Raw genomic sequence first — 25,230 nt, 5'->3', positions numbered from 1 at the left:
TAGAAACAGAAGCAGATGAAGCAGTAGAAACAGTAGAAGCAGTAGAAGCAGATGAAGCAGTAGAAGCAGATGAAGCAGTAGAAACAGTAGAAACAGTAGAAACAGTAGAAACAGTAGAAGCAGGCTCACCGTTGGTCAGTCTGTCCAACAGGAAGATGTCGAAGTCCCAGCTCCCAGCGTTCTGCAGCAGACACTGAAACCACAGAACAGGAAAAAGCTCAAATCTAAAGATCATCAGCGACCTGAGTCCAAAACCTCTGGAGCCGCTCACAGGCTTCACTGTTTCACTGTAAACAAACTCCTCCTCCTCCTCCTCCTCCTCCTCCTCCTCCTCCTCCTCCTCCTCCTCCTCCTCCTCCTCCTCCTCCTCCTCCTCCTCCTCCTCCTCCTCCTCCTCCTCCACTCTGCTCAGTGTCCTGAACAGCAGCATCAAAACAACACAAACACAGAGGAGTGGATTCCTGCCTCAGTCTGAGTGAAGGAAAACCATCTGATGTCATCAAGTTTATTGGGATCAGGACTTTCAGCAGGAACACATACACAGATATAGACTATTTGGATATTGCTTGTGTCTGTATTATTACTGTTTTATAGTTTTGTTTTTTTGTTCGATGCACCGCACCGATGTGCCAAGATAAATTCCTTGTATGAGCATAATGTGCCTGGAGAAAATAAATCTGAATCTGAAAACCAGAAAAGGGACAAATGTGGAACAAACATCGTCCCCAGGATTGAACACTGATTTCTAAACACATACACACACACACACACACACCGGTACCTTGGCCTGGCCGGTGTAGTCCTGGTCCAGGATGTGGATGGGTCGGGGGGGGTGGGCGGGGTCGGAGGTCGCGGGGCGCTGCAGGCTCAGCAGCCGGCGGAGCCGCGGCCCGGCCGGTCCGACCCGGCGAGCTGCGGCGGGACGACAACAACACCTGAGTCAGGGGAACTCAAACTGGGGTGCGCGGACCTCCGGGGGTCCTGGAGGGGCTCCGCTGGGCCCCTACGTTAAGTTAACTAAAATTAAATTCAGTAGAAATTATCCCGATATATGAGAATTAATTTATGAGAATAGGAGAATGACTGTGATGCCAGATTTCAGTCTCACCACTATTATCTATTATCTGAAACGATTAGTCAATTAACTGATTAGTCGATTGGTAGAAAATTAATCGATTATAATTTTGATAATCGATTGATCGTTTTAGTCATTTATCAGTAAAAATACCAAACATCTGCTGGTTGCAGCTTCACAGATTTTGTGTTTCATCTCATTATTAAATTGATCCTTTGTGTTTTCTGGCTGCCGCTCAGACTGAGGAAGAAACCTGAAGAAGCACTTTGGACTCTGGGAACTAAAAAATAATCAATAGATTAATCAATAATAAAAATGTCGTTAGTTGCAGCCCTACCGCCTATATATTATCTACAGTATTGTCGTTATTTTCTCCTCATGCACAGTGCAGAAAGTTCTGCAATTCAAACAGAAATCAACAACAATAACAATCTTGTGTGGTCTGTTTGTCTGTGGCTCTGCTGCAGGCTCACACACCGGGGACCAGGACCAGCTGCATAAAGATAGACCTGGTCTTAGACTTAAATGTGACTTTAAGTCAAACTTGCTACAGACATTTATATTTACCTGTTCCTGCTACTTCTTGGTTGCTGTAGATCTCTAATGAGTTGTTTCTGTCTCTAAAGACTCTCTCTCTTCTTCAGACTCTTTCCAAAAACCAAAGATTTGTCGTCTTGTCTGAAACAGCTTCAGTATTTAAACTTCCCGCTCTGACAGTTAGGCCGACTCGTTGCCATAACAACAAAGTTCTTAACTCAAGATTAGCCGGGGGTAAGGTGGCTAACTGTCCTACCTCAAAATAAGTCAGTTGTAATATTTAAGTAACAGACAGTCTTAATTAGCCGAGTCCAACCTGAGAATCTAAGACCAGTCTAAGGCTTAGACTGGTCTTAAACTAGCTTTATGCAGCTGGTCCCTGATCCCGCCACTTTCAAGGTTTGGTGTTCGGTGAAATTCAAAGACTCGACACTGGAATGTGAATTAGAGTCAAGAGGCTGCAGGTTTTACTGCTGATCAAGATCTCCTGGTGAAATCCTTCATTTTAAAACTAAATCTCCATCACAGGGTTTTCCTCCTGCTGCTTCGGTCCCTTTATTCTCAAAAACCTTCAAGGACTTATTCTATTTTTTCTCAAATTCACAAACTTAACTTAAGACATTAACACTAGCTAGCTTACTAGTCAGCTAGCTCTAGCTTACCAGCATAACATTAGCCTGCTAGCTAGCTCATAGTGTTAGCTGTTAGCTGTTTGATGGAGTGATGTTAATAAAGTTAAAGTAATATTTACACTGCAATATTTCATCAATCAATCAATCAAACTTTATTGGTATAGCAAATAAAGTTTGATTGATTGATTCATGTCATTATGGGATGATGTATTAACTCAAATGGAAACATATAACAGGCTTTAAAGGTAAACAAAAAACAAAAAGAACAAATGCATGAGTATTAAAACTAAGTTTTGAACAAACCATAAAACGTTTCCCTCATTCCTTTACGTTTAAAACTAAAACCGCACATGAGAGCTTCTCCTCCCTCACCCTCTGCCTCCATCAGTCAGTCAGACTCTCACAGTCAAGTTGTTGTTGTTAAAAGTTTGAACATAAACTCAGATCTGATGTTCCAGAACTGGAATTCAACTGTTCAGATGAAGCAAAAAGCCACTTATCTTACTGTTTAAACCAATCAGACTCCAGTGGATTAACAACTTAAATAACATGGTGGCAGCACAACATTGAGATATAAAAATCAGTATATATTTTATTCTGTAATCAATAATAATGATCCACGACAACAGTGCTGTTCTGGATCGTCAATTATCTCTTTTTTTTGTGATCAAATATTTATTAATTTCCAAAAATAAAAACAGACAAAACATAAACTTGGATCTGGATCTTCCTTTATCATAAATATTTTGAGGATTCAGTTCTCCACCTAAATCACTAAGCTGAGTCTACTTCTGCTGCAGTTAGTGATTCACTACGTTTCCCAGAATGCCTTTCAACAACCTGCAGAGACGGGGGGGGGGGGGGTTGGTGTATCCAGACTGTATTCTACCTGTCTGTGGAGAGAGTAACAGCAAGAGAGAGAGAGAGAGTTTCTCCAGTTGAGAAAAAGTGAAAGTCGCCCTTCACTCAAACCCAGCCTGTCTCTCTGCTGCAGTGCATGCTGGTCTCTCTCTCTGCTCCTGTGGTGGAGAAATTGGTCTCTCTCCTCTTCTACGATGGATGTCTCCCTGTATTAGGGCTGCAGCGGATCACAAAACTCACGGTTCGGTTCGGATCGTATCGCGGTTTTGAGTCACGGATCGGATCATTTTTCGGATCAGCAAAAAAAAAAAAAAAAGGGTTAAATGCAGTTTAAAAGTAACAAGGACTTTAAAACGAATGTAGCACTTCAGGACTTTATCATATTATGTATGTTTGAATGTATAAATGTGATAACTGTTTTTGCTGTTCTTATTTTATATATTTTATTTACTTATGTGTGTGTTTTTGTGTCTGTTCTTCAGAGCTGCACTGAGGCAAATTCCTATCAACTGTGTTGACATGGCAATAAAGTATTGAATTGAATTAATTTAAAAATGTGCTGCTTTGGCTTCTCTCTGTCTGTAGTCTCCACTCTGTAGTCTCGCTCAATGTCCCGCCCACCGCACTCTCTGATTGGTCACACGTCTCGAGTGACAGCCTATCAGCACCGAAGGCTCTGCCACAGACAGGCAGAGAGACGGAGCTTCTCTGAGCTGAGCTGTGAGTGAAGGGAAGGCAGCATGTGGCCCAACCTGAAATAAACATCACAGTCTTCTGATCTGTTTCATGAAGACAAGCAGCCCAGTTTCCCAGTTTCCCAGTTTCCAGTTTCCCAGTTTCCCAGTTCCACCTCTGAAAACGCCCCAAGTCAAGTCACAGCCGACAGGATTTCACTCAACGGAGGCGGAAAGCGACGGCTTTTAAATCAGTCGCTCTTCCTTTTTTCTTCTTCTCTAACTCAGTCATTGTTCTTCAGAGTAAAACACAGCAGCTTCTGTCTGTCTGAGTCTTTCACTGCAACTCTGCATCCAGATTTAGGGAATTATTACTAGCGGCAGTAAAACTGTATTTCACCCTATGATGGTTAAACTTCGCAATTAATCTGCGGTTCACATGCGTGCCGAACCGTGTGTGTGTGTGTGTGTGGGGGGGGGGGGGATCCCGGATCAACTACGGTCCGTTACACCACTACCCTGTATGACTGTTGAACGTCTCAAGAAGAAAAACACAACTAACTACTGGATGGAGGCAGAGATGAGAAGAACATCACAACAGCTGATGCAAGAGTTTGAAGTGTTTTAGGGGGAATTTTCCTTTAACAGTCAGCAGAGTGTGATGCAGCAGTTCTGTCTGCTGAGTCGCCATCTGGATGTTCAAACAAGGATTTGAATCTACCACTGTGTGTGTGTGTGTGTGTGTGTGTGTGTGTGTGTGTGTGTGTGTGTGTGTGTTTTGCATGCAGACATGCTTGCTGACACAGCAGCACATTGTCCAGCCAGCTGGCAGAGCGACACGATGAATCCTGTACTGTCAACATACACTCACCATGAGAGAGAGAGAGAGAGAGAGAGAGAGAGAGAGAGAGAGAGAGAGAGAGAGAGAGAGAGGGAGAGAGAGGGAGAGAGAGAGAGAGAGAGAACGAGAGAGACAGTGAGAGGGGGGGGGAGAGAGGGAGAGAGAGAGAGACAGAGAGATAGTGAGACAGAGAGAGAGGGGGGGAGAGAGAGAGAGAGGGGGGGGGGAGAGAGAGAGACAGAGAGAGAGAGACAGTGAGGGGGGGGAGAGAGGGAGAGAGAGAGAGAGAGAGACAGAGAGATAGTGAGACAGAGAGAGAGGGGGAGAGAGAGAGAGAGAGAGAGAGCGGGGATTGAATCTGAAATCAAAATCCAGACTTGTTAAGTCTTGTCACTGCCACCTGAACAGGATTAAAGACCAAATCAGAAACTAAATAACTAAATAAAAGCTGATCATGGATTGGTGGCAGCAGTCTGCAGGCAGCTGATCGGCCTGATCGGCCTGATCGGCCTGATCAATACAACAGATCAATGACCTGACCGCTCTGCTCTGCTCTGCTCTACTCACAGTGCAAATCACGGAAGTCGACATAAAGGTACGGGTGCGAGCCTCGTCTCTCCGGTCCCGGTCCCACCTGGCTCCGGACTCTCACGTCTGCCGGAGGGGAGTTGGGTCAGAGGTCGGAGGTCGGGGGTCAGAGGTCAGAGGTCGGGGTAGAGGGATGGAGGGGTGGAGGGATGGAGGGAGAGAAGAAACAGAGAGACTTCCTGAAGTACAGAGTCAAGAACGAGGAAAACGCAGCCGGACAGGAAGCTGCTGCAGACGTTCGCTGAGCCTCTGTTTGGTGTTCAGACTCGTTAGCCAGAGTCGCTAACGCTAACTGTCATCCCTCCCTCCCTCCCTCCCTCCCTCCCTCTCCCTCTCTCTCTCTCTCTCTACCAGTCTCTCTCCTCTGTCAACTGCCTAATAAAGGCAAAAAAAATGCTAAAACAGTGTTCCCATGACCTGAACCTGCAGAAGAGGACAGGTCCTTCTCACCAACATGGCTGCTGTTCTTCTGCAGGTTACAGATCGTTGCCAGCAATGTTAAGAAGCAACTTTCTGTCTCCCATAACTCTGTCCGATCAGTGATTTAGTGTTTCAACACAATACAGCTGTTGTCACTGACAGATCTTTCTGTTTGTGTCTTGGCTTTTTAACATTGCTGGCAATAGTGACAACTGAGCTTTACCCTGCAGAAGTGCGGCAGCCATGTTTGTGAAAGGGGCCTGTCGGGGCCACATGTGAAAAAACGTGTTTGAGTTCTGACTTTATGTTCAGAATTTTGACTTTAATCTCAAAATTTTGACTTTAAACTCAAAATTTAGATTTTTAACTAAAATTTTGACTTTAAACTCAGAATTCTGAATTTAAACTCAGAACTAGCGTCAGAAACCTACGGAAGCGTAATGCATTCACTTGAGAAAAAAATTGCCCTGTTTTTCTTAATAACGAGATAATTATCTCGGAATTCTGAGAAAAGTTTTCATGGAAAAAACAAATTTCTGCTGTTTTTTTTTATTTTGCTTTTTACAAATAAAACTGGATTAAACTAAACAGGTGGGACATGTTTGCTTCCATGAAATCGAGCTCTCAAGTAGGAATGAGAGCTTCTCTTGGGATTTTGAGATATTAATTCAGAAAAACAGCAGAATTATTTTTTTTTTCCATGAAAACTTTTCTCCGAATTCTGAGATAATTATCTCGTTAATTCAGAAAAACAGGGCAAATTTTTTTTTTTTCTCAAGTGAATGCATTACGCTTCCATAGAAACCCACCAGTTTCACCTAAGAATTCTGACTTTATTCTCAGAACTGAAAAAAAGATTTCACGTGTGGCCCTGATCCTCCTCCATATGAAACTGTTCCTCCTGTTTGTTAATGTTTGTTTGTTTGTTAATTGTTAATGTTGTTTTTCAGTCTGAAAACCAGCTGCTGCAGTGAACCTGTGAAACAAGCTGGAAAATAAACTCTGCTAGATTCCTGGACAGTGACCCATTTGTAAAATTCCCCGACTTCCCCACAAAATGCATCAAATCCCCTGACTCCCCTGTCTGGACCACTCCTCTCCAAACTCAGTATTGATACTGTGGAACCCGGCAGCATTATCTTGATGCAATGCATTGAAACTGGCCCATTAGACTCACACTCTGTGCGGTTCCACCCACCTAGCATGCGGATGTAGAGAGCCGTCTGGTCGGCGCTGTTGTAGGAGATCGCTCCTCGTCTCTGGAGGAAAACACAAGGACAAGATCAGTCAGATGGAGAGAAAACGGCGGCCATCTTGTTAAAAAAATACAATCAAAGTTCTGCGTTTGTATTTCTAGAGACCTCGATGAGCAGAGATCTCACAAACACTTTATTCACAGAGTAAATGTCCCGGAATCAGTCTTGGTGACACTGACCCAAATATATCAAGAATTCAGAAGCAAAACCACAAGCCAAACACACCAAAGCTCCCTGATAAAAAAACAAAAAAACAAAAAACAAAACAAAACTATAGAATGACAGAAGCAAAATGCTGAAACCAAACCAGAGGAGCTGAAGATGGATTCAGCTGGTGCCTCTTTCAGTCTGTTTTGCATTAATATCAGTTCATATCTGTCTTCTTAACCCCCTTTCACACTGCTCAAAAAACCCACTAACACCCGCTAACATCTGGCTTTTGTCTTCAGTGTGAAAGGGTCCAATCGGCATTCATTCCCGGGTCACATGACTCTGCGGTAGTCACGGGTATGTATCGGCTCCAGCTCCGGTCGGCAGTGATGGGAACATGACACCCGGTGGACTCGCTAATTTTCAACCCTTTTCCGGCGTGACGCTGTGACGCGCGTTGACGTTCCGGACGTTGGCGTGTAAATAGCCAGGCAGGAACATTATTTATTGTTATTATTATTATTATTTTTTTTTTATCTATATGGCCGTTGGAACTGATGTCCGGTAGCTTACCAACTACACCAGTCGGCTGCTCCAAACATCAGACCATGTGCTCCATGAAGAAAACGTGAGCAGCTTGTTCTACTTAGGGGATTAAGCCTCACTACCATCGTGATGTCACTGCTGCAGAATTCCAACCAGGGAAGCAGGATTGTTAGAGGAAATATCCGACAGCCAGCTTCCTCCGTTGCACCCGGGAAGGTCCGATGACGTCATTCTGCATAATAATTAGCCATGTGCTTCTGTTTGTTTGAGAAACGAGGGGAGAAAATTCGGAATAACGGGCCGTCGGAACAATGGCACCGTTCAGTCGGCGTTGAGTTTGAAAGAGAGACTGAAGTAAAAAATATTTAAAAAATAACCACCGTAACATTATCTCTGGCCTCCATGCTGCTTTCTGCTGTTTGCTAACCCTGTTTTCCGGCACGTTTGTGACGTTGAACGTGACTCGCCAGAAAAAAAAACAGAAAGGCAAACTCGTCTACTGCCGATGGGAAAGGAGTCAATCGCCTGTTTTCCACCGATGGCAGTGGCCGGTACTCATTAACATGTTGCGTCACTAATCTGTTCCAAAGACGTTCAAGTTTGAATGGAAGGAGAGCCGATCAACACTCGCTGCAGTCACATGAGACATTTTCTTTTCATTCTGAATGAAATCATTCTGAAGGAAGATCGCCACACAAGTGTTTACATGAGCGCTAAATATAACGATCGCATTGAGATGTGCGTTTAGGCGAGACAAAGAAAGTGATCGGAATGAGTGTTTACATGAACTTTTATCCATTTTTAATCCATTAATCGATTAGTCAATTAGTTGTCAACTATTAATCGCCAACTATTTTGATAATAGATTAATCGGTTTGAGTAATTTTGTAAGAAGGGCTTTGGGAAACACTGATCCACATTTTTCACCATTTTCTGACATTTTATAGACCAAACAACTAATCGATTAATCGAGAAAATAATCGACAGATTAATCGACAATGAAAATAATTGTTAGTTGCAGCCCTAGTTCATTTTCTTTCTATTTATTTAGATCAATTTCAAAAAGGGCATTTTTGGTTATGTGAAAGTTGTTACAATAAAAGCTGAACCTTAAATCTATATTCATTGCAAAGTATAATGAAGGGCAGAGTATAGATATTTTGGCAGGGAACAAACGGGTCAATATGAAACTGAATATCGGTATCGGCCCAACATTTCCATATCGGTGCATCCCTAGTTATTATTAAGTATTATATCAGTCTACATACTGACAGGAACACAAGATCTTTAGAAAGCTACACACGCACACACACACTAACACACACACACACACACACACACACACACACACACACACACACTGCATTTCACCTTCCCACAAGCTAAAACACACTGCCTCAGGTCCTGGCACTAATACTGTAAATGGGCTGTGTGTGTGTGTGTGTGTGTGTGAGAGAGTGAGTGTGTGAGTGAGTGAGTGTGTGAGTGAGTGAGTGAGTGAGTGAGTGAGTGAGTGAGTGAGTGTGTGTGTGTGTGTGTGTGTGCGTGCAGCCATGTGAGGGGGGGTATGACCCTCTTTACACTCCAATGAATGCCAAGCCTCACCACTCCACACAACACAGAGAGGGGTGTGTGTGTGTGTTAGTGTGTGTGTGGAGAGCATGGCATCAGATTCAAACCAGTGACGTCAATGCACTCCATTGATTTGCATAGCTCTCTCTCTCTCTCTCTCTCTCTCTCTCTCTCTCTCTGTCATGGACATCAGCCAAAACACCACAGACTCAGACTTCATGGACCTGCAATACTCCATGAAGAGACTGCATACTTTACTTCACAAACTGTAATATTTAATTAGTAGCAGTATTAGCAGTAGTAGTAGTAGCAGTAGTAGCAGTAGTAATAGCAGCAGTAGTAGCAGTAGTAGTAGTAGTAGCAGTAGTAGTAGCAGTAGTAGTAGTAGCAGTAGTAGTAGCAGTATTAGCAGTAGCAGTAGTAGTAGCAGTATTAGCAGTAGCAGTAGTAGTAGCAGTAGTAGTAGTAGCAGTAGCAGTAGTAGTAGTAGCAGTAGTAGCAGTAGTAGTAGTAGCAGTAGTAGTAGCAGTATTAGCAGTAGTAGTAGCAGTAGTAGTAGCAGTAGTAGTAGTAGCAGTAGTAGTAGCAGTATTAGCAGTAGCAGTAGTAGTAGTAGCAGTAGCAGTAGTAGTAGTAGCAGTAGCAGTAGTAGTAGCAGTAGTAGTAGTAGCAGTAGCAGTAGTAGTAGTAGCAGTAGTAGCAGTAGTAGTAGTAGCAGTAGTAGTAGCAGTATTAGCAGTAGTAGTAGCAGTAGTAGTAGCAGTAGTAGTAGTAGCAGTAGTAGTAGCAGTATTAGCAGTAGCAGTAGTAGTAGTAGCAGTAGCAGTAGTAGTAGTAGCAGTAGTAGTAGTAGCAGTAGTAGCAGTAGCAGTAGTAGTAGCAGTAGTAGTAGCAGTAGTAGCAGTAGCAGTAGTAGTAGGAGTAGTAGTAGCAGTAGTAGCAGTAGCAGTAGTAGTAGGAGTAGTAGTAGCAGTAGCAGTAGTAGTAGCAGTAGTAGCAGTAGTAGTAGTAGCAGTAGTAGTAGTAGTAGTAGCAGTAGTAGTAGTAGCAGTAGTAGTAGCAGTATTAGCAGTAGCAGTAGTAGTAGCAGTAGTAGGAGTAGTAGTAGCAGTAGTAGTAGTAGTAGCAGTAGTAGTAGCAGTATTAGCAGTAGCAGTAGTAGTAGCAGTAGTAGTAGCAGTATTAGCAGTAGCAGTAGTAGTAGCAGTAGTAGGAGTAGTAGTAGCAGTAGTAGTAGTAGTAGCAGTAGTAGTAGCAGTAGTAGCAGTAGTAGTAGTAGTAGTAGCAGTAGTTTGGTCTGTTCTGTGAACCGTCAGCCAGATCAACAGTCAGGCTACATATAGAACAGACTGAAGGTTTAACCACAATATAGGAGATGACAGCTGACCCAGATCTGATACTGGGTCGTCACATGCATGTACAGTGTGTGTGTGTGTGTGTGTGTGTGTGTGAGAGAGAGAGAGAGAGAGAGAGAGAGACCAAGCGACCACAGCTAGCTAGTAATCCATTTCCACAGCCTCGGACTAGAAATGACCCATTAAATCCATGTATGGATCTAATCAGCCTCAGGAATCAGTAATCCACTCTGGTCAGAGCTGCAGGAGAAGGTTCTGGACCTTACTGAGGTGAGGGACGGGACCATGTATCCACACACAACATATCACAATACACAACGTGACAATACATATCATCAATCATGATATTTGCTCCATTTTATTATTAATAAAATGGAAAATTAAAAATTAATATTTTTTGCTTCATTGTTTTAGGTGTTTTCGTTTTTTTCTCACCTGCATAATATGTATTTTCCTGATTCTAACTGCCGTTTTTCTATTCAATGTCTTTTCAATGTGTAAAACGTGTTGAGGAGGACGCAGCTTCATTGACTATAATGTACTTATTTTCATCACAGGTCATTTTAATCTGTTTCCATCAAAGGTCTAAAGGACTGAATGTGAGCTGCAGTGAGAAGTGTCAGCAGACAGCCGGCCGGCCTGCAGCGTTTCCACTGCCAACATCCTGCTGTTTACACCAACCAGTCTGTTTATGGCAGAGCGGCGAGGCGGCGAGCCACATGCTCCCTTCTGGCCCGGTCAGCCCACCGGTGACATCACTACCCGCCTCGCCAAGCGAAACAGCAGCAGATCTCACCTGCTGCTGGCGAGCAGCCGGGTGATGTCATCACTCAACAGCGTCGTGTTGAAGGAGGATTCTGAGACGACGAGGCAGATTTTAAAAAGCTGCTTCAGTCAAAATGAAATCTGACAATTTTCAGAAAAACGCTTTTCTCTTATCTGCTGTCTGGTGGATGTTTGTAACCTAAAACTGGCTCTGTTCTTCGCCTAAAAATATTATAATTTAAGAAATGACAGTAAGATTACCATATAAAATATATGAACTAGTCATATGAACGAGTTCACATCATCACTCAAACGAAAATCAAGTTTCTGGAATAATAAACGTATAAAAAAATACTGTCTGTTGTCACGACTGTAAACACGTCAGCCCATCATCAAGTCAGTTAACTCCAAACTGTTAATTAGTCTGTTCTTAATTAATGTATCTCAATACAAAAATGTGACAGTCTGCATGGTGGGTCAGAGCGGCACAGATCCTGTACAGACCCACAGTGGGTTCAGTTCTCTGCACTGAAGCACTGCGACACGGTTCAAATACCGAGGTCCACTAACGTTACTTAAAGATAATAACGTTACCTACCGTTAAAGTCCGTAGGGCAGCAGAAGACGAGTTATCAGGTTACATCCTGACACTAACACAGGAGAGTCTGGAGCAGAACCACAACCAGAGACCAGAGCAGGACCAGTCCCATCCAACCGCCCCGCATCAGAGTGAGTGTGTGTGTGTGTGTGTGTGTGTGTGTCATGGAAGAAGCAGAGACGTCTCACTCTGTGTCTGTTTCCAGAAGCCAAAAATGGATCAGAGTGTCAATGTATTGGTGCTAACAGAAATGCGGTGAGATATTAATGTTAAAGTGAGATATGGGCTTCTGTTAAAACATCACAGTTTATTTGGACCAAATGACACACAAACCCAAAGCACTGCAGCAGCATCCAGAGTTAAAGTGATTTTGTTTAAAGTAGATCTGGAGAAAAGCAAGTTTGTTTCAGGTCACAGCGTCGTGTTTGGACCAGAAGTAAAGATGAAGAGCAGTGACTGTTTTTAATTATTATTCATTTACAATACGCTATCTATGTTTATTTAATTACTATTAATTTACCGTATGCTGTCCAGCTATGTTGAGGGTTTGCGTAAACAAGGCAGCAGTAAACATGTCGCTCCCCATCTGGGCCAATAGGAACAAACTGTAGTTTCTCTTTGGCCAATCAGTCATTTTGAAAGCTGAATGCAGCAGTGAGATGCATTATTTCCCAATTTTTTTTCAAAATCAGATCAGTTTGAGTTTTTGTGCGACACATGGATGAGTGAATAAACGTTGTGGCGCCCCCCTCAGGCCAATCAGTGCAATTTTAGAAACGCCAAAACAAAAGCAGTGAGACGCATCATTCCCTGAAGTTTCGTCAAAATGCGTCCAGAGACGATGAGGTCATCACAGAGCTCAGTGACAGACCGTTTTTACTATCGAGTGAATCATCTTCTGAACAGAGACAGTCTTTGGTGCAGCTGTCAGACCGCTATGCCGGGCACCAGCACCACACAACCCCCCAACACACACACACACACACACACACACACACACACACACACACACACACACACACAGCCCCATAGCAACGGGCCAAACACTCGGCGTAAACACACACACACTTCACTGACTGCAGGCTGTTAAATTAAAAAGTTTGACTCGATGTGTGATTTGAAACCTCGTCCTGTGTGAGCGGAGTCTGCAGCAGGTCGGGCTCACAGTGACTGGAACCTTCTGAAACCCATTAAAACCCTCTGTCTTCATTCCTGAAATACTGACAATATGTTTTTTCTCCGTCAACAAACGGGAGGATTTGTTGATATAACACGATTTCTTGCACTACAAGCAAATAGTAAACATGTTGTCCTCCACCAGTGATGTAGTTCCACCCTTGGGTCAGTCGGTGATTGCTGAGTGAACTTGAAATATGAGTGAAATTGTATAAGCATTTTGGTATGGGACAATGAAAGGACAGATTGACCATATATTTCTGTTGCCTACTCTCCTCAGAATTAGGCTTACAAGTTATATCTTGAAATGCAGTAGCTGTAATTGTCCTGTTACTCAATACAGTACAAAATATAAGAACTACAACACGCAACTAGAAAAGGCAAAATTTTCTAAAGAAACTTTAAGTGTGCTTGCCGCCCTTGCAATGCCCCTTGCCCTTAGACTTGGCGTTCAGTAGTTTTGCTAAGGGTGCAGCATTGCAATTGTTAGCATTTTGCTCCGTAAATCCGTAAACCAATTGTATTTTGTCCAAACTATGTCTGATCACAAAGAGTTTTAATAATAATGTCGTAAAATATTTTTTTTATATTTTTGTATATTTAAACAGGTAAGTCCCATTGAGATCGAGATCTCGTTTTCAAGAGAGACCTGTGTACACAACAAGAAAACAAAACAACAAACAAAATTCAAGTTATTTCCAGACCATCCACATGCAGAAAAAATAATAAAGTCTACTAAGAAAAACAAGAGCAATCCCAATACAATGCATCACCCTGCAGCACTGATACAAATGTTGCTTGTACAATCTGCATCCTACTACTCATGGTAAGGCATTGCTTATTTCTAAAAAAAAGAAACCCAGTTTAAATTTTAGTTTCTTAGTCAGTTCGTTGACGTGGGTTTTAAAAGACATTTTTCATCTAACCAGATACCTAGGTAATTGTAACACTCGCCCCTTTCGAACATCGTACTTTTACAGGAGCAGTTTTTCATATTTAGCAGCTGAAGACAGTGAACAGTGAGTGTGAGAACTAACTGCAAATAAAGTCGACGCTGTGTTTTTTTAACACAATGCTGCTATTTGTTCCCGGTCGGTTCAGCTTCCCTCAGGCTGAAGCCGCTCGACTCGGGACTTCACACTTTCAAATATCATGCAAATCGGAGCGGCATGCAAACGAAGCCGGCCCACAGTATTCAAATCCTGCAGGCAGAGAGAGACGAGCGGAGAGAGACGAGCGGAGAGACAAGCGGAGAGACCATTTCCTCTTCAGCACCAGGCTTCACATCCAGCTGCACAATCAACAGCCTACAGTCACATTCTGCAGGTTTAGTTTCCCGCATTAATAACTGCAGAATCCACAGTGGATTTAATCTCATTGCCAAGATGTTGATATGAGTGTAAATCGTAGTCTTCTTTAAACTAAAACTCCTCCATCTTCCTTTCTTCCCTTCTCTTCTCCACCAGCATCATCATCATCATCATCCTCGGCTCACAGGAATATTTGTTCCATCTATTGCCTGGCTGCTGTGACCTTTGACCCCTGACCTCCCAACTGTTAGATGCTGGTAGGAGGGGCAAAGACAGGAAACGGTTCATCCTCCTGAAGAGAAGTCAGTGTACGACACACAGGCTGAAAACATCATGCTGACACAGCAGAACATTCAACACAGAAACTCCCGGTGAAACAAGACCAGAGCCCAAACGAGACCGGAGCCCAAACGAGACCAGAGCCCAAACGAGACCAGAGCCCAAACGAGACCAGAGCCCAAACGAGCGAGACCAGAGCCCAAACCAAGACCAGAGCCCAAAGGAGACCAGAGCCCAAAGGAGACCAGAGCCCAAACGAGACCAGAGCTGAAAACGAGACCAGGGCCCGAACAAGACAAGAGCCCACACAAGACCAGAGCCCAAAACAAGACCAGAGCACAGATGAGACCAGAGCCCAAATGAAACCAGAGCCCAAACGAGACCAGAGCCCAAACCAAGACCAGAGCCCAAATAAGACCAGAGCCCAAATGAAACCAGAGCCCAAACGAGACCAGAGCCCAAACAAGACCAGAGCCCAAACCAAGACCAGAGCCCAAACGAGACCAGAGCCCAAACGAGACCAGAGCCCAAACCAAGACCAGAGCCCAAACGAGACCAGAGCCCAAAGGAGACCAGAGCCCAAACGAGACCAGAGCTGAAAACGAGACCAGGGCCCGAACAAGACAAGAGCCCAAACAAGACCAGAGCCCAAAACAAGACCAGAGCACAGATGAGACCAGAGCCCAAATGAGACCAGGGCCCGAACAAGACAAGAGCCCAAACAAGACCAGAGCCCAAACAAGACCAGAGCCCAAAACAAGACCAGAGCCCAGATGAGACCAGAGCCCAAACGAGACCAGGGCCCGAACAAGACAAGAGCCCAAACAAGACCAGAGCCCAAACAAGACCAGAGCCCAAAACAAAACCAGAGCCCAGATGAGACCAGAGCCCAAACGAGACCAGGGCCCGAACAAGACAAGAGCCCAAACAAGACCAGAGCCCAAACAAGACCGGAGCCCAAACAAGACCGGAGCCCAAAACATTCAAAGGCGCTTCAGAAATCCAGACCCTTGTCATGAGTTGTCGCTCTGCGATCCGTCCGCACGTTCCTCACATCGACCGCCGGACCAAACCTTCCTTCAGTATTATGATGTAGTGACGGGATGAAATATTAAAATTCAATACATCACAACACAACAGTGTGTCAGTCCGTCTGTTGTCAGGAACATGAATGGTGATATCAGCTCCATGTTATTCTGCTGTCAGGAACATGAATGGTGATATCAGCTCCATGTTATTCTGCTGTCAGGAACATGAATGGTGATATCAGCTCCATGTTATTCTGCTGTAGTAATCACTAATGAGACTCTTGACCATCACAGTTTCACAAGCTCTCCATCCAAATTATATTATTGTTACGAATATTTGTAACGACATTTTTAAATTGTTGTTTACATTCTAGCAGCCAATGGCATCGCTAGAAAGATTTGAGTCTCAGAAATAAACAGAATTCTGCACAGTCAGACTTTGTTGACACTGTCGTATCGAATTGTGAACCGCATATCATCTTCAGTCTCTTCATCCTCTTCATCTTCTTCAGTCTCTTCATCTTCTTCATCTTCAGTCTCTTCATCTTCTTCATCTTCAGTCTCTTCATCCTCTTCATCTTCCTCAGTCTCTTCATCCTCTTCATCTTCCTCAGTCTCCTCATCCTCTTCATCTTCAGTCTCTTCATCTTCCTCAGTCTCTTCATCCTCTTCATCTTCCTCAGTCTCTTCATCCTCTTCATCTTCCTCAGTCTCTTCATCTTCTTCATCCTCTTCAGTCTCTTCATCTTCTTCATCCTCTTCATTTTCCTCAGTCTCTTCGTCTTCTTCATCCTCTTCATCTTCCTCAGTCTGTTCGTCTTCTTCATCATCTTCATCTTCAGTCTCTTCATCCTCTTCATCTTCCTCAGTCTCTTCATCTTCCTCAGTCTCTTTATCTTCTTCATCAGTGTTGCAGTAGTTGTTTAACTCTGTACAGGTGGAACCAGTTTTACGTCTTATTTGGGCTCTGGACTCTAAACTGCTGAATGTAGCTTGGTTATAATAACTTATTCCAGATGAAAATATAAAGACATTGATCTCCAAGAGGTGCAAAAGTGACAAAACCTGAAAAAGTGCACCAACATCACTTCTGAAGTGAGTGAGTTCTTGTCGGTTCTTTTTATCAATGAATAATTTTCAATCAAACCAAGTGTGGAGTGTGAAAGAGGAGGAGGAGGGAGAGGAAGAGGAAGAGGAAGAGGAAGAGGAAGAGGAAGAGGAAGAGGAAGAGGAGGAGGAGGAGGAGGAAGAGGAGAGGAGGAGGAAAAAGAGGAGGAAGAGGAGGAGAAAGAGGAAGAGGAGAAGGAGGGAGAGGAAGAGGAGGAGGAGGAAGAAGAGGAGGGAGAGGAAGAGGAGGAGGAAGAAGAGGAGGAGGAGGAGGAGGAGGAGGAGGAGGAGGAGGAGGGAGAGGAGGAGGAAAAAGAGGAGGAGGGGTAGGAGGAGGAGGAAGAGGAAGAGGAGGAGGAGAAAGAGGAAGAAGAAGAGGAGGAAGAAATTCTGGAAACTTCACTGGACCACCAGCAGTACAAGCAGCCAGATATCAGGAGGTTGAACATGAGGATATTTCTGTGACCATAAAACAACGAAAAGTGAAGAAGAGACAAACAAGATAAATAAGATCTGAGGAGAGAGCAGCAGGAGCGGAAACACAAAAACTCAAATGACTGAATATGAATATGAGTGAAACTGGTTTTGTGTAAAGGAAAACTTTTCTTCTTCGTGGATAACCGGCCTTCCGGTGAAGCTACAAAGGGGCGTGGCCAAGATCAGAGACACGCCCCAATTTTCACAAACTAGTTAGCTGGCTAGCTGTTCACACGCCTGTACGCCCATATCTGACTGGAAGCAGCAAGTTCACGCGCCTTCTCTGGGGGCTGCTGAAAGGCATGCTGGGAAACGCAGAAAATCAGAGGGAGAACTTACTTACTAAAAACTGACGGTGCGATATCCGAGACAAAAAAATAAAGTCGACCAACAGCTTGAACCTGATGAAGCTGCTTCTTTTAAAAGCTCCATATTCTGTCCAGAGTTTTATTTTGTGTCTTTCTGTCCAGTCAAAGCTGTGTGTGTGGTGTCATGAACCAAAAACACTCTCAATCCATTTCTCCACGTTCATTTTCCAGCATCTCTCTGAGCCTTACCAAGAACAGGCCGTTTCTGTCTCCGTGTCTTTAAGGCTCATTAATATTAACGACCCCTCCGTTCAGATCGGCTAACCGTTTCCAGAGTGAAACGTGAGACGCCGCGGCCCGGCGGCTACAGGTAGGGAAAACTCTCCGGTAATAAACAACGACAACCGCTCAACCGCTTTGAAAAAAACACTTTGTTAGTCTGTTATTTCTTACAAAAATGATAATGAGCGAACCTTTGTGACATCACAAAGTTACGGAAGTCCAAACGGCTCGTTTAGAGGCTCGCTGCACTAATATGGATTGTGTGGATTTAGTTTTGATACTTTCACCATGTTTAGATAGACCATCCAACTCCTTTATCACCACAGAGGAGAGGGGAGTCCTGCTTTACATGATATGGGACTTTTAAACTGATTAAACTACATTTCACTGCAGAGAAGTTAGACCCATTACAGCTTTCCACACACACACACACACACACACACACACACACACAGCTGCAATCCTGAACTGTTGGGAGTAAATAAAACAAACATCAATAAATTTACACATTTTTTATACCGTCTGACAGGCAGGAGAAGTGGACTCTGTAAGTAACTGATATTAGGAAAGCAGAGCCGGGCGATAATTCAATATTTTGGTTTCTGGTCTGTCAGTGAATCATGTGGTGATGATCTGGAGATTTTGGGAAATCATAATTCAGCTGCTGAACTGATGAGAACAAGCTTCTGACACATTGGGCCTCATGCAGGAAGCGATATACGAACAAATTTTCTCTTATTTTTGTTCGTATCCACGATTTGTTCTTATTTTGTTAGTATCCACTGATTTCTGGGATTCACCAATGTTTTCTTATTTTTGCTCTTCTCTTGTTTTCACAGTCCACAAATTGTTTGTCCAAGGCAATGAAACATAAGTTTTAAATTTGAGGAACTTAAAAAAATGCATGAATATCATATAATCAAATTTAGATTATTATATGTTTTAGAGTAATTATAATGATTGGATTATTAAATTTGTGGGCTAAAGAAACGCTATTGTTCCATTGATCCCAATTAAGACTATAAAAACCCTCGGATGATATTGCGTGCGTTCAGCTTCTGAATGGCTTACATACCGTATTTCCTCTAATAGTGGCCGGTAGTCAATTAAAAGCCGGGTGTCCGATAATGTCCCGGGGCCGCGGTCGACACGAACAAATAAAGGCCGGCCCCAAACACAGGCCGGGGGAAAAAACAACGGTGGATACCGGTAAACTCCTGGTGCCTGTTATATAATGTAACTGTAGTCTGTAGTAACGTACAAGAGCCACAAGATGGCGGTATGCCACGAGACGGCTCGGCCGGCGGAAGTCTCTGGAGCGTGTCGTCGTCGATTACCGTAATTATCGGTAATGCGTCGCAGTAACAAAAACGGATACCTAACGAACCCCAACAGAAGCAGATCAGAAAACAAGGAGGCTTCGTACTAAAATATGAGCAAATATACTTATCAAACAGAGGGAATTAGAAATAAAGGCTTGTCTCTAATATAAGCCTGCTTCCAATAAAGGCCTGGGACCCTCTGCAGCTGAGGAAAATAAAGGCCCGGGGCCAATATTAGAGGAAATACGGTACTGCTCTTAGATGCTTTGGCTCGAGTTGTTCCGATACCAAGACCAGTATACTGATACAGCCTAAATGTTGGCTCGGGTATCGGCGAGTCGGCGAGTCTATGCACCGATCTGATATCACGTAATTTATTAGCCCCGAAAAAAATCAACTTTAAAGTAGTTTCACCAGGATAAAACGGCTGTTTTCCTGCACTTTAACAATTTATTAAAGGAATTATTTATTCCTAGATTTATTTAGTTTTTAAGTTGCTGTTGCACTACTGTTTTATACTGTTACTGTACTATTTAAAATTTTAAATGTCTTTTATTTTACTAAATTGTGACTGCACTTAAAGGAATTGTTATTTATTCCTAGATTTATTTATTTATGTTCTTTTTCAGTTATGACTGACTTTCAAACTAGATAACAAAAGAAAGTTCTATGGCATTCATTCTCTGTATGTATTTGTTCATGTTTTACAAAGGGTTTAACCTGAGCCAGGCCATACAACAATGATAGCAATCATATCACATCCATACAGGGTTAGTAGTATACAGCTGTCAAAAAATAATAATAATATATATTTTTTTTTTAACGCACTGGTATCGGATCGGTACTCTGTATCGGCCGATACGCAAGTTCAGGTATCGGAATCGGTATCGGGAAGGAAAAACTGGTATCGGAACATCTCTAGCTTTGGCCATCCAGGCCTTACAGAGAACCTGTTCTTACAGATCGCACAGATCTATCTGATGAGGCGGATGAGCCGGTTCAGATCGCCAAGAGCGCCTCTCCAGTTCTTGGCCATGTGCCAGAGTATTTGCACAACGCCTGCCCTTATATGGTGTTTAGGGGGCGTTACCTATGATCAAGTGGGATTCATCATTCAGCACCTGGGTAAGAGCAGATTCGGATGGTTATTTTTTCTCTTAACAGAAAATTAAGAGAAAATATAAGAGAAATTTAAGAGAATGTTGCTGCATGAGGCCCAATGAGGTATGAAACATTACCATTCAGTTCAATGGGATGAACATCAATTTGATTATTTAAATGTGATTTTGCAGACATGAACCATATCGTGATATAGATCAATATCGGAAACAATCCTTATGATTATGGTGATATTGATTTCAAACGTATCGCCCGGCTCTATAGGAAAGGGTATTTTAAGTGGAAAAGGCAGAAATGTATCTATATTGTTTAATAAGACAGATTCTTGCTCTATCTGTGGTTGTTTGCCTCATGAGGTCAAAGGTCAGCCGGGCGTCTCACCTTGCTGAGCTGCCGGGGCGTCGGACCAATCAGAGCCGAGCTGCTGCTGAAGCTGATGGCCCCCCGCCGGCTGAGGACGTGTTTGGGGACGGGCCGGTCCAGAGGCAGCACCGGCAGCTGGCAGCATACTTCCATCGAACAGACGGCCAGGAGGAGCTGCTGCAGCGGAACGTCTCAGGCACGAGTCTGGAACCCTGGAGAACCCCGGAGAACCACTGGAGAACCCTGGAGACCACTGGAGACTACTGGAGAACCCCTGGAGAATCACTGGAGACCACTGCAGAACCCTGGAGACCACTGGAGAACCCTGGAGAACCCCTGGAGAATCACCGGAGACCACTGGAGAACCCTGGAGACCACTGGAGAACCCCAGGAGAATCACTGGAGAACCCTGAAGACCACTGTAGTTCTTGGAAAACTCCGGGAGATCTCTGGAAATTCCTGCAGATCCCTGGAAACCACAGGAGAACGACTGGGAACTCCTGGAGATCACTGAAGAACCCTGGAGACCTCTGGAGACCACTGGAGAACCCTGGAGAACCACTGGAGAACCCTGAAGACCACTGTAGTTCTTGGAAAACTCCGGGAGATCTCTGGAAATTCCTGCAGATCCCTGGAAACCACTGGAGATCCCAGGAGAACGACTGGGAACTCCTGGAGATCACTGAAGAACCCTGGAGACCTCTGGAGACCTCTGGAGACCACTGGAGAACCCTGGAGAACCACTGGAGAACCCTGAAGACCACTGTAGTTCTTGGAAAACTCCGGGAGATCTCTGGAAATTCCTGCAGATCCCTGGAAACCACTGGAGATCCCAGGAGAACGACTGGGAACTCCTGGAGATCACTGAAGAACCCTGGAGACCTCTGGAGACCTCTGGAGACCACTGGAGAACCCTGGAGAACCACTGGAGAACCCTGAAGACCACTGTAGTTCTTGGAAAACTCCGGGAGATCTCTGGAAATTCCTGCAGATCCCTGGAAACCACTGGAGATCCCAGGAGAACGACTGGGAACTCCTGGAGATCACTGAAGAACCCTGGAGACCTCTGGAGAGCCCCAGAGGAAGAAGGCTGGAGTTTCAGACCCGCTCAAGTCGTCCTGCTGAACCGGAGCCTTCTCTCTGCGTTTTATTTGTATTTTCCATCACATCGGACACATTTCTGTCTGCATGTCTCAGCTGTGGCTCCCCGCCCGGCCAGGCCGCAGTCCGGCAGCTTCCTCATATCAAACACACCCCGCTTCAACACGCAGCACCGCCGCCAGCGCGCGCAACAACAATACAGATAAAACAGAATGTGAAAATCCATCCAGATTTAAGAGAGAGAGGGAGAGGGAGAGAGAGAGAGAGAGAGAGTGAGAGAGGGAGAGAGAGAGAGCTTCTAGACTGGAGGAGTGTGTGTTGAGGCAGCAGCATCAGTCCGGTTTCCTCTCATCTGTCCGAAACTACTAACACCCAGCGGCGAACAAACCGGCTAGAAACGGATTTTCCATGACGACACACAGCGACACACACACACTCACACACACACAAACACTCACACACACGCAAACACTCACACACACATCAACAACCACTTACTAAAGAAATAAAAGTCAAAACGCAAACGACAACAAAGGCAGCGACTTGCATTTCCTCCCACTGAGCTGCCAGTGTCAAGTTAGCCGCGCTGTGTCCAGCCGTACTTCCGATTACAAGTTTCAAAATAAAAGCCAAGTTGACCGCTGTGTGTTGCAACGTTTTTAACAGTAATACAAGAAATAGGAATAAGAGTAATGCAAAGTACCAAAGTGAAAATGAATAACTTATTTAAGGAGGAATCTGAAATTAATGAAAAGACATTTTTTCCCCAAAACACAGACTCTTCCCTGTGAACTACAGATCATACATTTCCATCATAACCATCAAAATTCAGCTTGAAAGGCAGAATCTGAAATAGTAACAAAAGCTAGGTTACCTGTCAACTGAAACTTTCTGCCTAAAACTGCACTCAACAACAAGCACAGATCCTGTTCAGGCCCACAGCGCCCTCTAGAGGCCTGCTAACGAACTGTGGATGACAGACTGACTACTTGCCCGACCTGAAAATGCCTCTTCATGCCATCTTCAACCTGCTGTGAGAAAACCAGCACAGATCCTGTACAGGTCCACTAACTTTACTTCAATACCACAAGGTAATGAGTACTGTTAAAGTGTGTAGAGCAGCAGAAGAACAGTTATCAAGTTACTGTTTAGCTAAATAACACAGGAGAGTTTGGAGCAAATGGTGGAATGTTAAGTTTCACTTTTGTTTTCACAGCGGAAGAGACTCTGCTGGATTGAGTTCAAAGCTGCTGGTCTGCTGTCTGTACATCTCCACATGACAGACATGATGTGATGTGACATCAGGCCATTGGAGATCTATTTAGATCAATTACACTGACCAACTTTTGATTTGGCCTCTGTATGGGAAACACTGCATCTCACAGCCAAAGATGCCCTCTGTCCTCGGCTGCACCGTGGAAAAAAAATCAATGCTGTGTCAATGCTTAAATTTTTTAACGCGTTAAACAGTTCAAATTAATCGCAAAAATGAACACATTAATTTTCCCAGCACTAAAAATAATATATAAATAATAATAATAATAACAAATAAATAAAGACATGGCGCCTTCATTGTAAGTGTATGCAAGTGTGCATCACTAGTACATTTTCCACCATATATCCATGACCATGCAGGCCTGTGCAAAATGCCATACGCTGTATAGGGCTACAGGAATACTATGCGTTACATTTCACGCTTTTATTTTGAAGGCAGAATCAGATAGCTTCCGGTCTCCTCCTGGTTATGTCCGTTTAACTTGACGCCGCTGCTACCGTCTTCCCCAAACATCCCGCTGACGGCCAGCCTGTCCGGACTGACTGAACCAATGACACTGCGTCACGTGATGAGACGCCTTCTGTGATTGGTCGAGCCGGGAAGTTCAGTTTAATAGGCCGAATTCTACTGGATGATTCAGTAACGCTGAATCCTGACTCCCCTGGAAACTCCTGATCTGATTTAACGGTCCGGACAAACGTCTAAATTACCCCCCCCCCCCCCCACACACACACACACACACAATTATACTTAAGTCACTTTTGGGGTATTTACATAGACTTACATTCATTTCCTGGAGACTTACCCTAACCCTAACCTTAACCACTGACCCAAAAATCAGCTTTTTACCAATTGGGGACACAGCTGTTGTCCCCAATTGCGCAAGCTGTCCCCAGTCAACTGGTCTTAAGTCTGGTGTGTGTCCCTGAAAGTGACTTAAGTCATACCATACACACACACACACACACACACACACACACACTACCACTAATTTGGCCTTTAGCAAGGCTGGAAGTAACGTTACTGTAGGCTAAGAGTCGCTTTTTTTGTGTACTTGTACTTTTTTGAGTATTTTTTCAAGTCAGTAATTAGATTTTTCCTCCAGTCCATTTTACATCCATCCATCACAGAACAGACTGTGTGTCTCTCCATCAGATGGTCGACCGTCTCGCACACCTTCGACTTCTGCCTGGTTCTCCTGTGGGAGCGGTCAGAGGCTGAAACTGACTCAAAACTCAAGCAGCATATGAAGCACTTCCAAAATACTATTTATCCATTTTTGAAAAGAAAAAAAACAAAAAACTTTTAAAATGCAGATGCAAATTGCAGGCTCTAAAATGACACTACTTTGCAACTAAAGGGCTTGAAATAGCAAAACTTGAATGAATTTACTTTTTTTTTTTAATGTTTTTTTGTCATAGTAGTTGTCATATCTTTGAAATACTGGAGACTTGTCTGGTGGTTAGCAAAATATCTCAAAAAGTAGATTAGATTAGATTTAGATTAGAGAAACTTGCTGCATAAACTATAACTCTTTATGTGAAGACGAGTATGTTGCCATAGAAATATTTGCTAATTAATGCATAAATTAGCTTAATGAATGACCTCATTAGCATAACAGTTTATGTTTAATATATCATGGTGGTTATGGCGGGACATTTGAAACTTCACCACTGTTGTGTTATATCAATCAGAGAGGAGCAAAACTTATTTACTTATTTAAAGCTGCAATAAGCAACATTTTCTGACCACTAGAGGGCGACAGAAACCACAACACATTTGTAAATAAAGCACAGCAAAGCCGCTGCACTACGGAGGCCCCTAAGGACAAACCTAGCAAAGCGCTGTGCATAAAGGCTAACAGCTAAGCTAACCGTACCTACAGAGAAGTCTCACCGATTACCAGTCTCACTTTGACTGATCTTTCTCCTGCTGAAGGTCACATGTCCCACAATGACAAGTGAAGAGGCAGGTAGCAAGTTTCTATTTTAACTAGTTTACTAGTTTACTCGCTCGCTTCATCGGTTCCTCCATTACGAGTATTTTTTTCAGGGATGGGAGGGGCAGAGCGCCGCTTTTAAACAGCGAGGGAGGAGAAGAGCTAGTTTAAAAAACATGAAAAGCTGCTGGAGGGAGGGGGAGGAGCTTCGTTCAGGAGCAGAATCTGACAACAAGCTTCAGAAAAGAGGAGAAAACAACAACACAGCTGGAT

At 43.8% G+C, this 25,230-nt stretch overlaps 1 protein-coding gene across 2 annotated transcripts in view; it reads right to left on the bottom strand.

Moving 5' to 3' along the window:
• LOC139638836 (high affinity 3',5'-cyclic-AMP phosphodiesterase 7A-like) overlaps positions 1–20,813 on the bottom strand; it is a 32,771-nt gene extending 11,958 nt beyond the window's left edge. The window contains exons 1-6 of one of the 2 annotated variants that reach the window (XM_071512864.1): positions 20,660–20,813; positions 6,827–6,887; positions 5,188–5,274; positions 3,211–3,225; positions 782–912; positions 130–193 (exon numbers count right to left, since the gene is read on the bottom strand). In XM_071512864.1, the coding sequence (XP_071368965.1) occupies positions 130–193; positions 782–912; positions 3,211–3,225; positions 5,188–5,274; positions 6,827–6,887; positions 20,660–20,794 (493 nt within the window). In that variant the 5' untranslated portion in view covers positions 20,795–20,813. The remainder of the gene's footprint in view (positions 1–129; positions 194–781; positions 913–3,210; positions 3,226–5,187; positions 5,275–6,826; positions 6,888–20,659) is intronic. The other variant, XM_071512863.1, reaches the window with a different exon arrangement.
• Positions 20,814–25,230: the final 4,417 nt, after the last annotated feature.

This window comes from Centroberyx affinis, unplaced genomic scaffold (genome assembly GCF_046629955.1).
Source record: "Centroberyx affinis isolate AG114_WGS23_722 - 3 ecotype Tasmania unplaced genomic scaffold, CSIRO-AGI_Caff_v1 ptg006588l_1, whole genome shotgun sequence".
In the NCBI taxonomy this organism is placed as follows: Eukaryota; Metazoa; Chordata; class Actinopteri; order Beryciformes; family Berycidae; genus Centroberyx; species Centroberyx affinis.
This window is presented reverse-complemented; position numbering and strand designations above follow the sequence as displayed.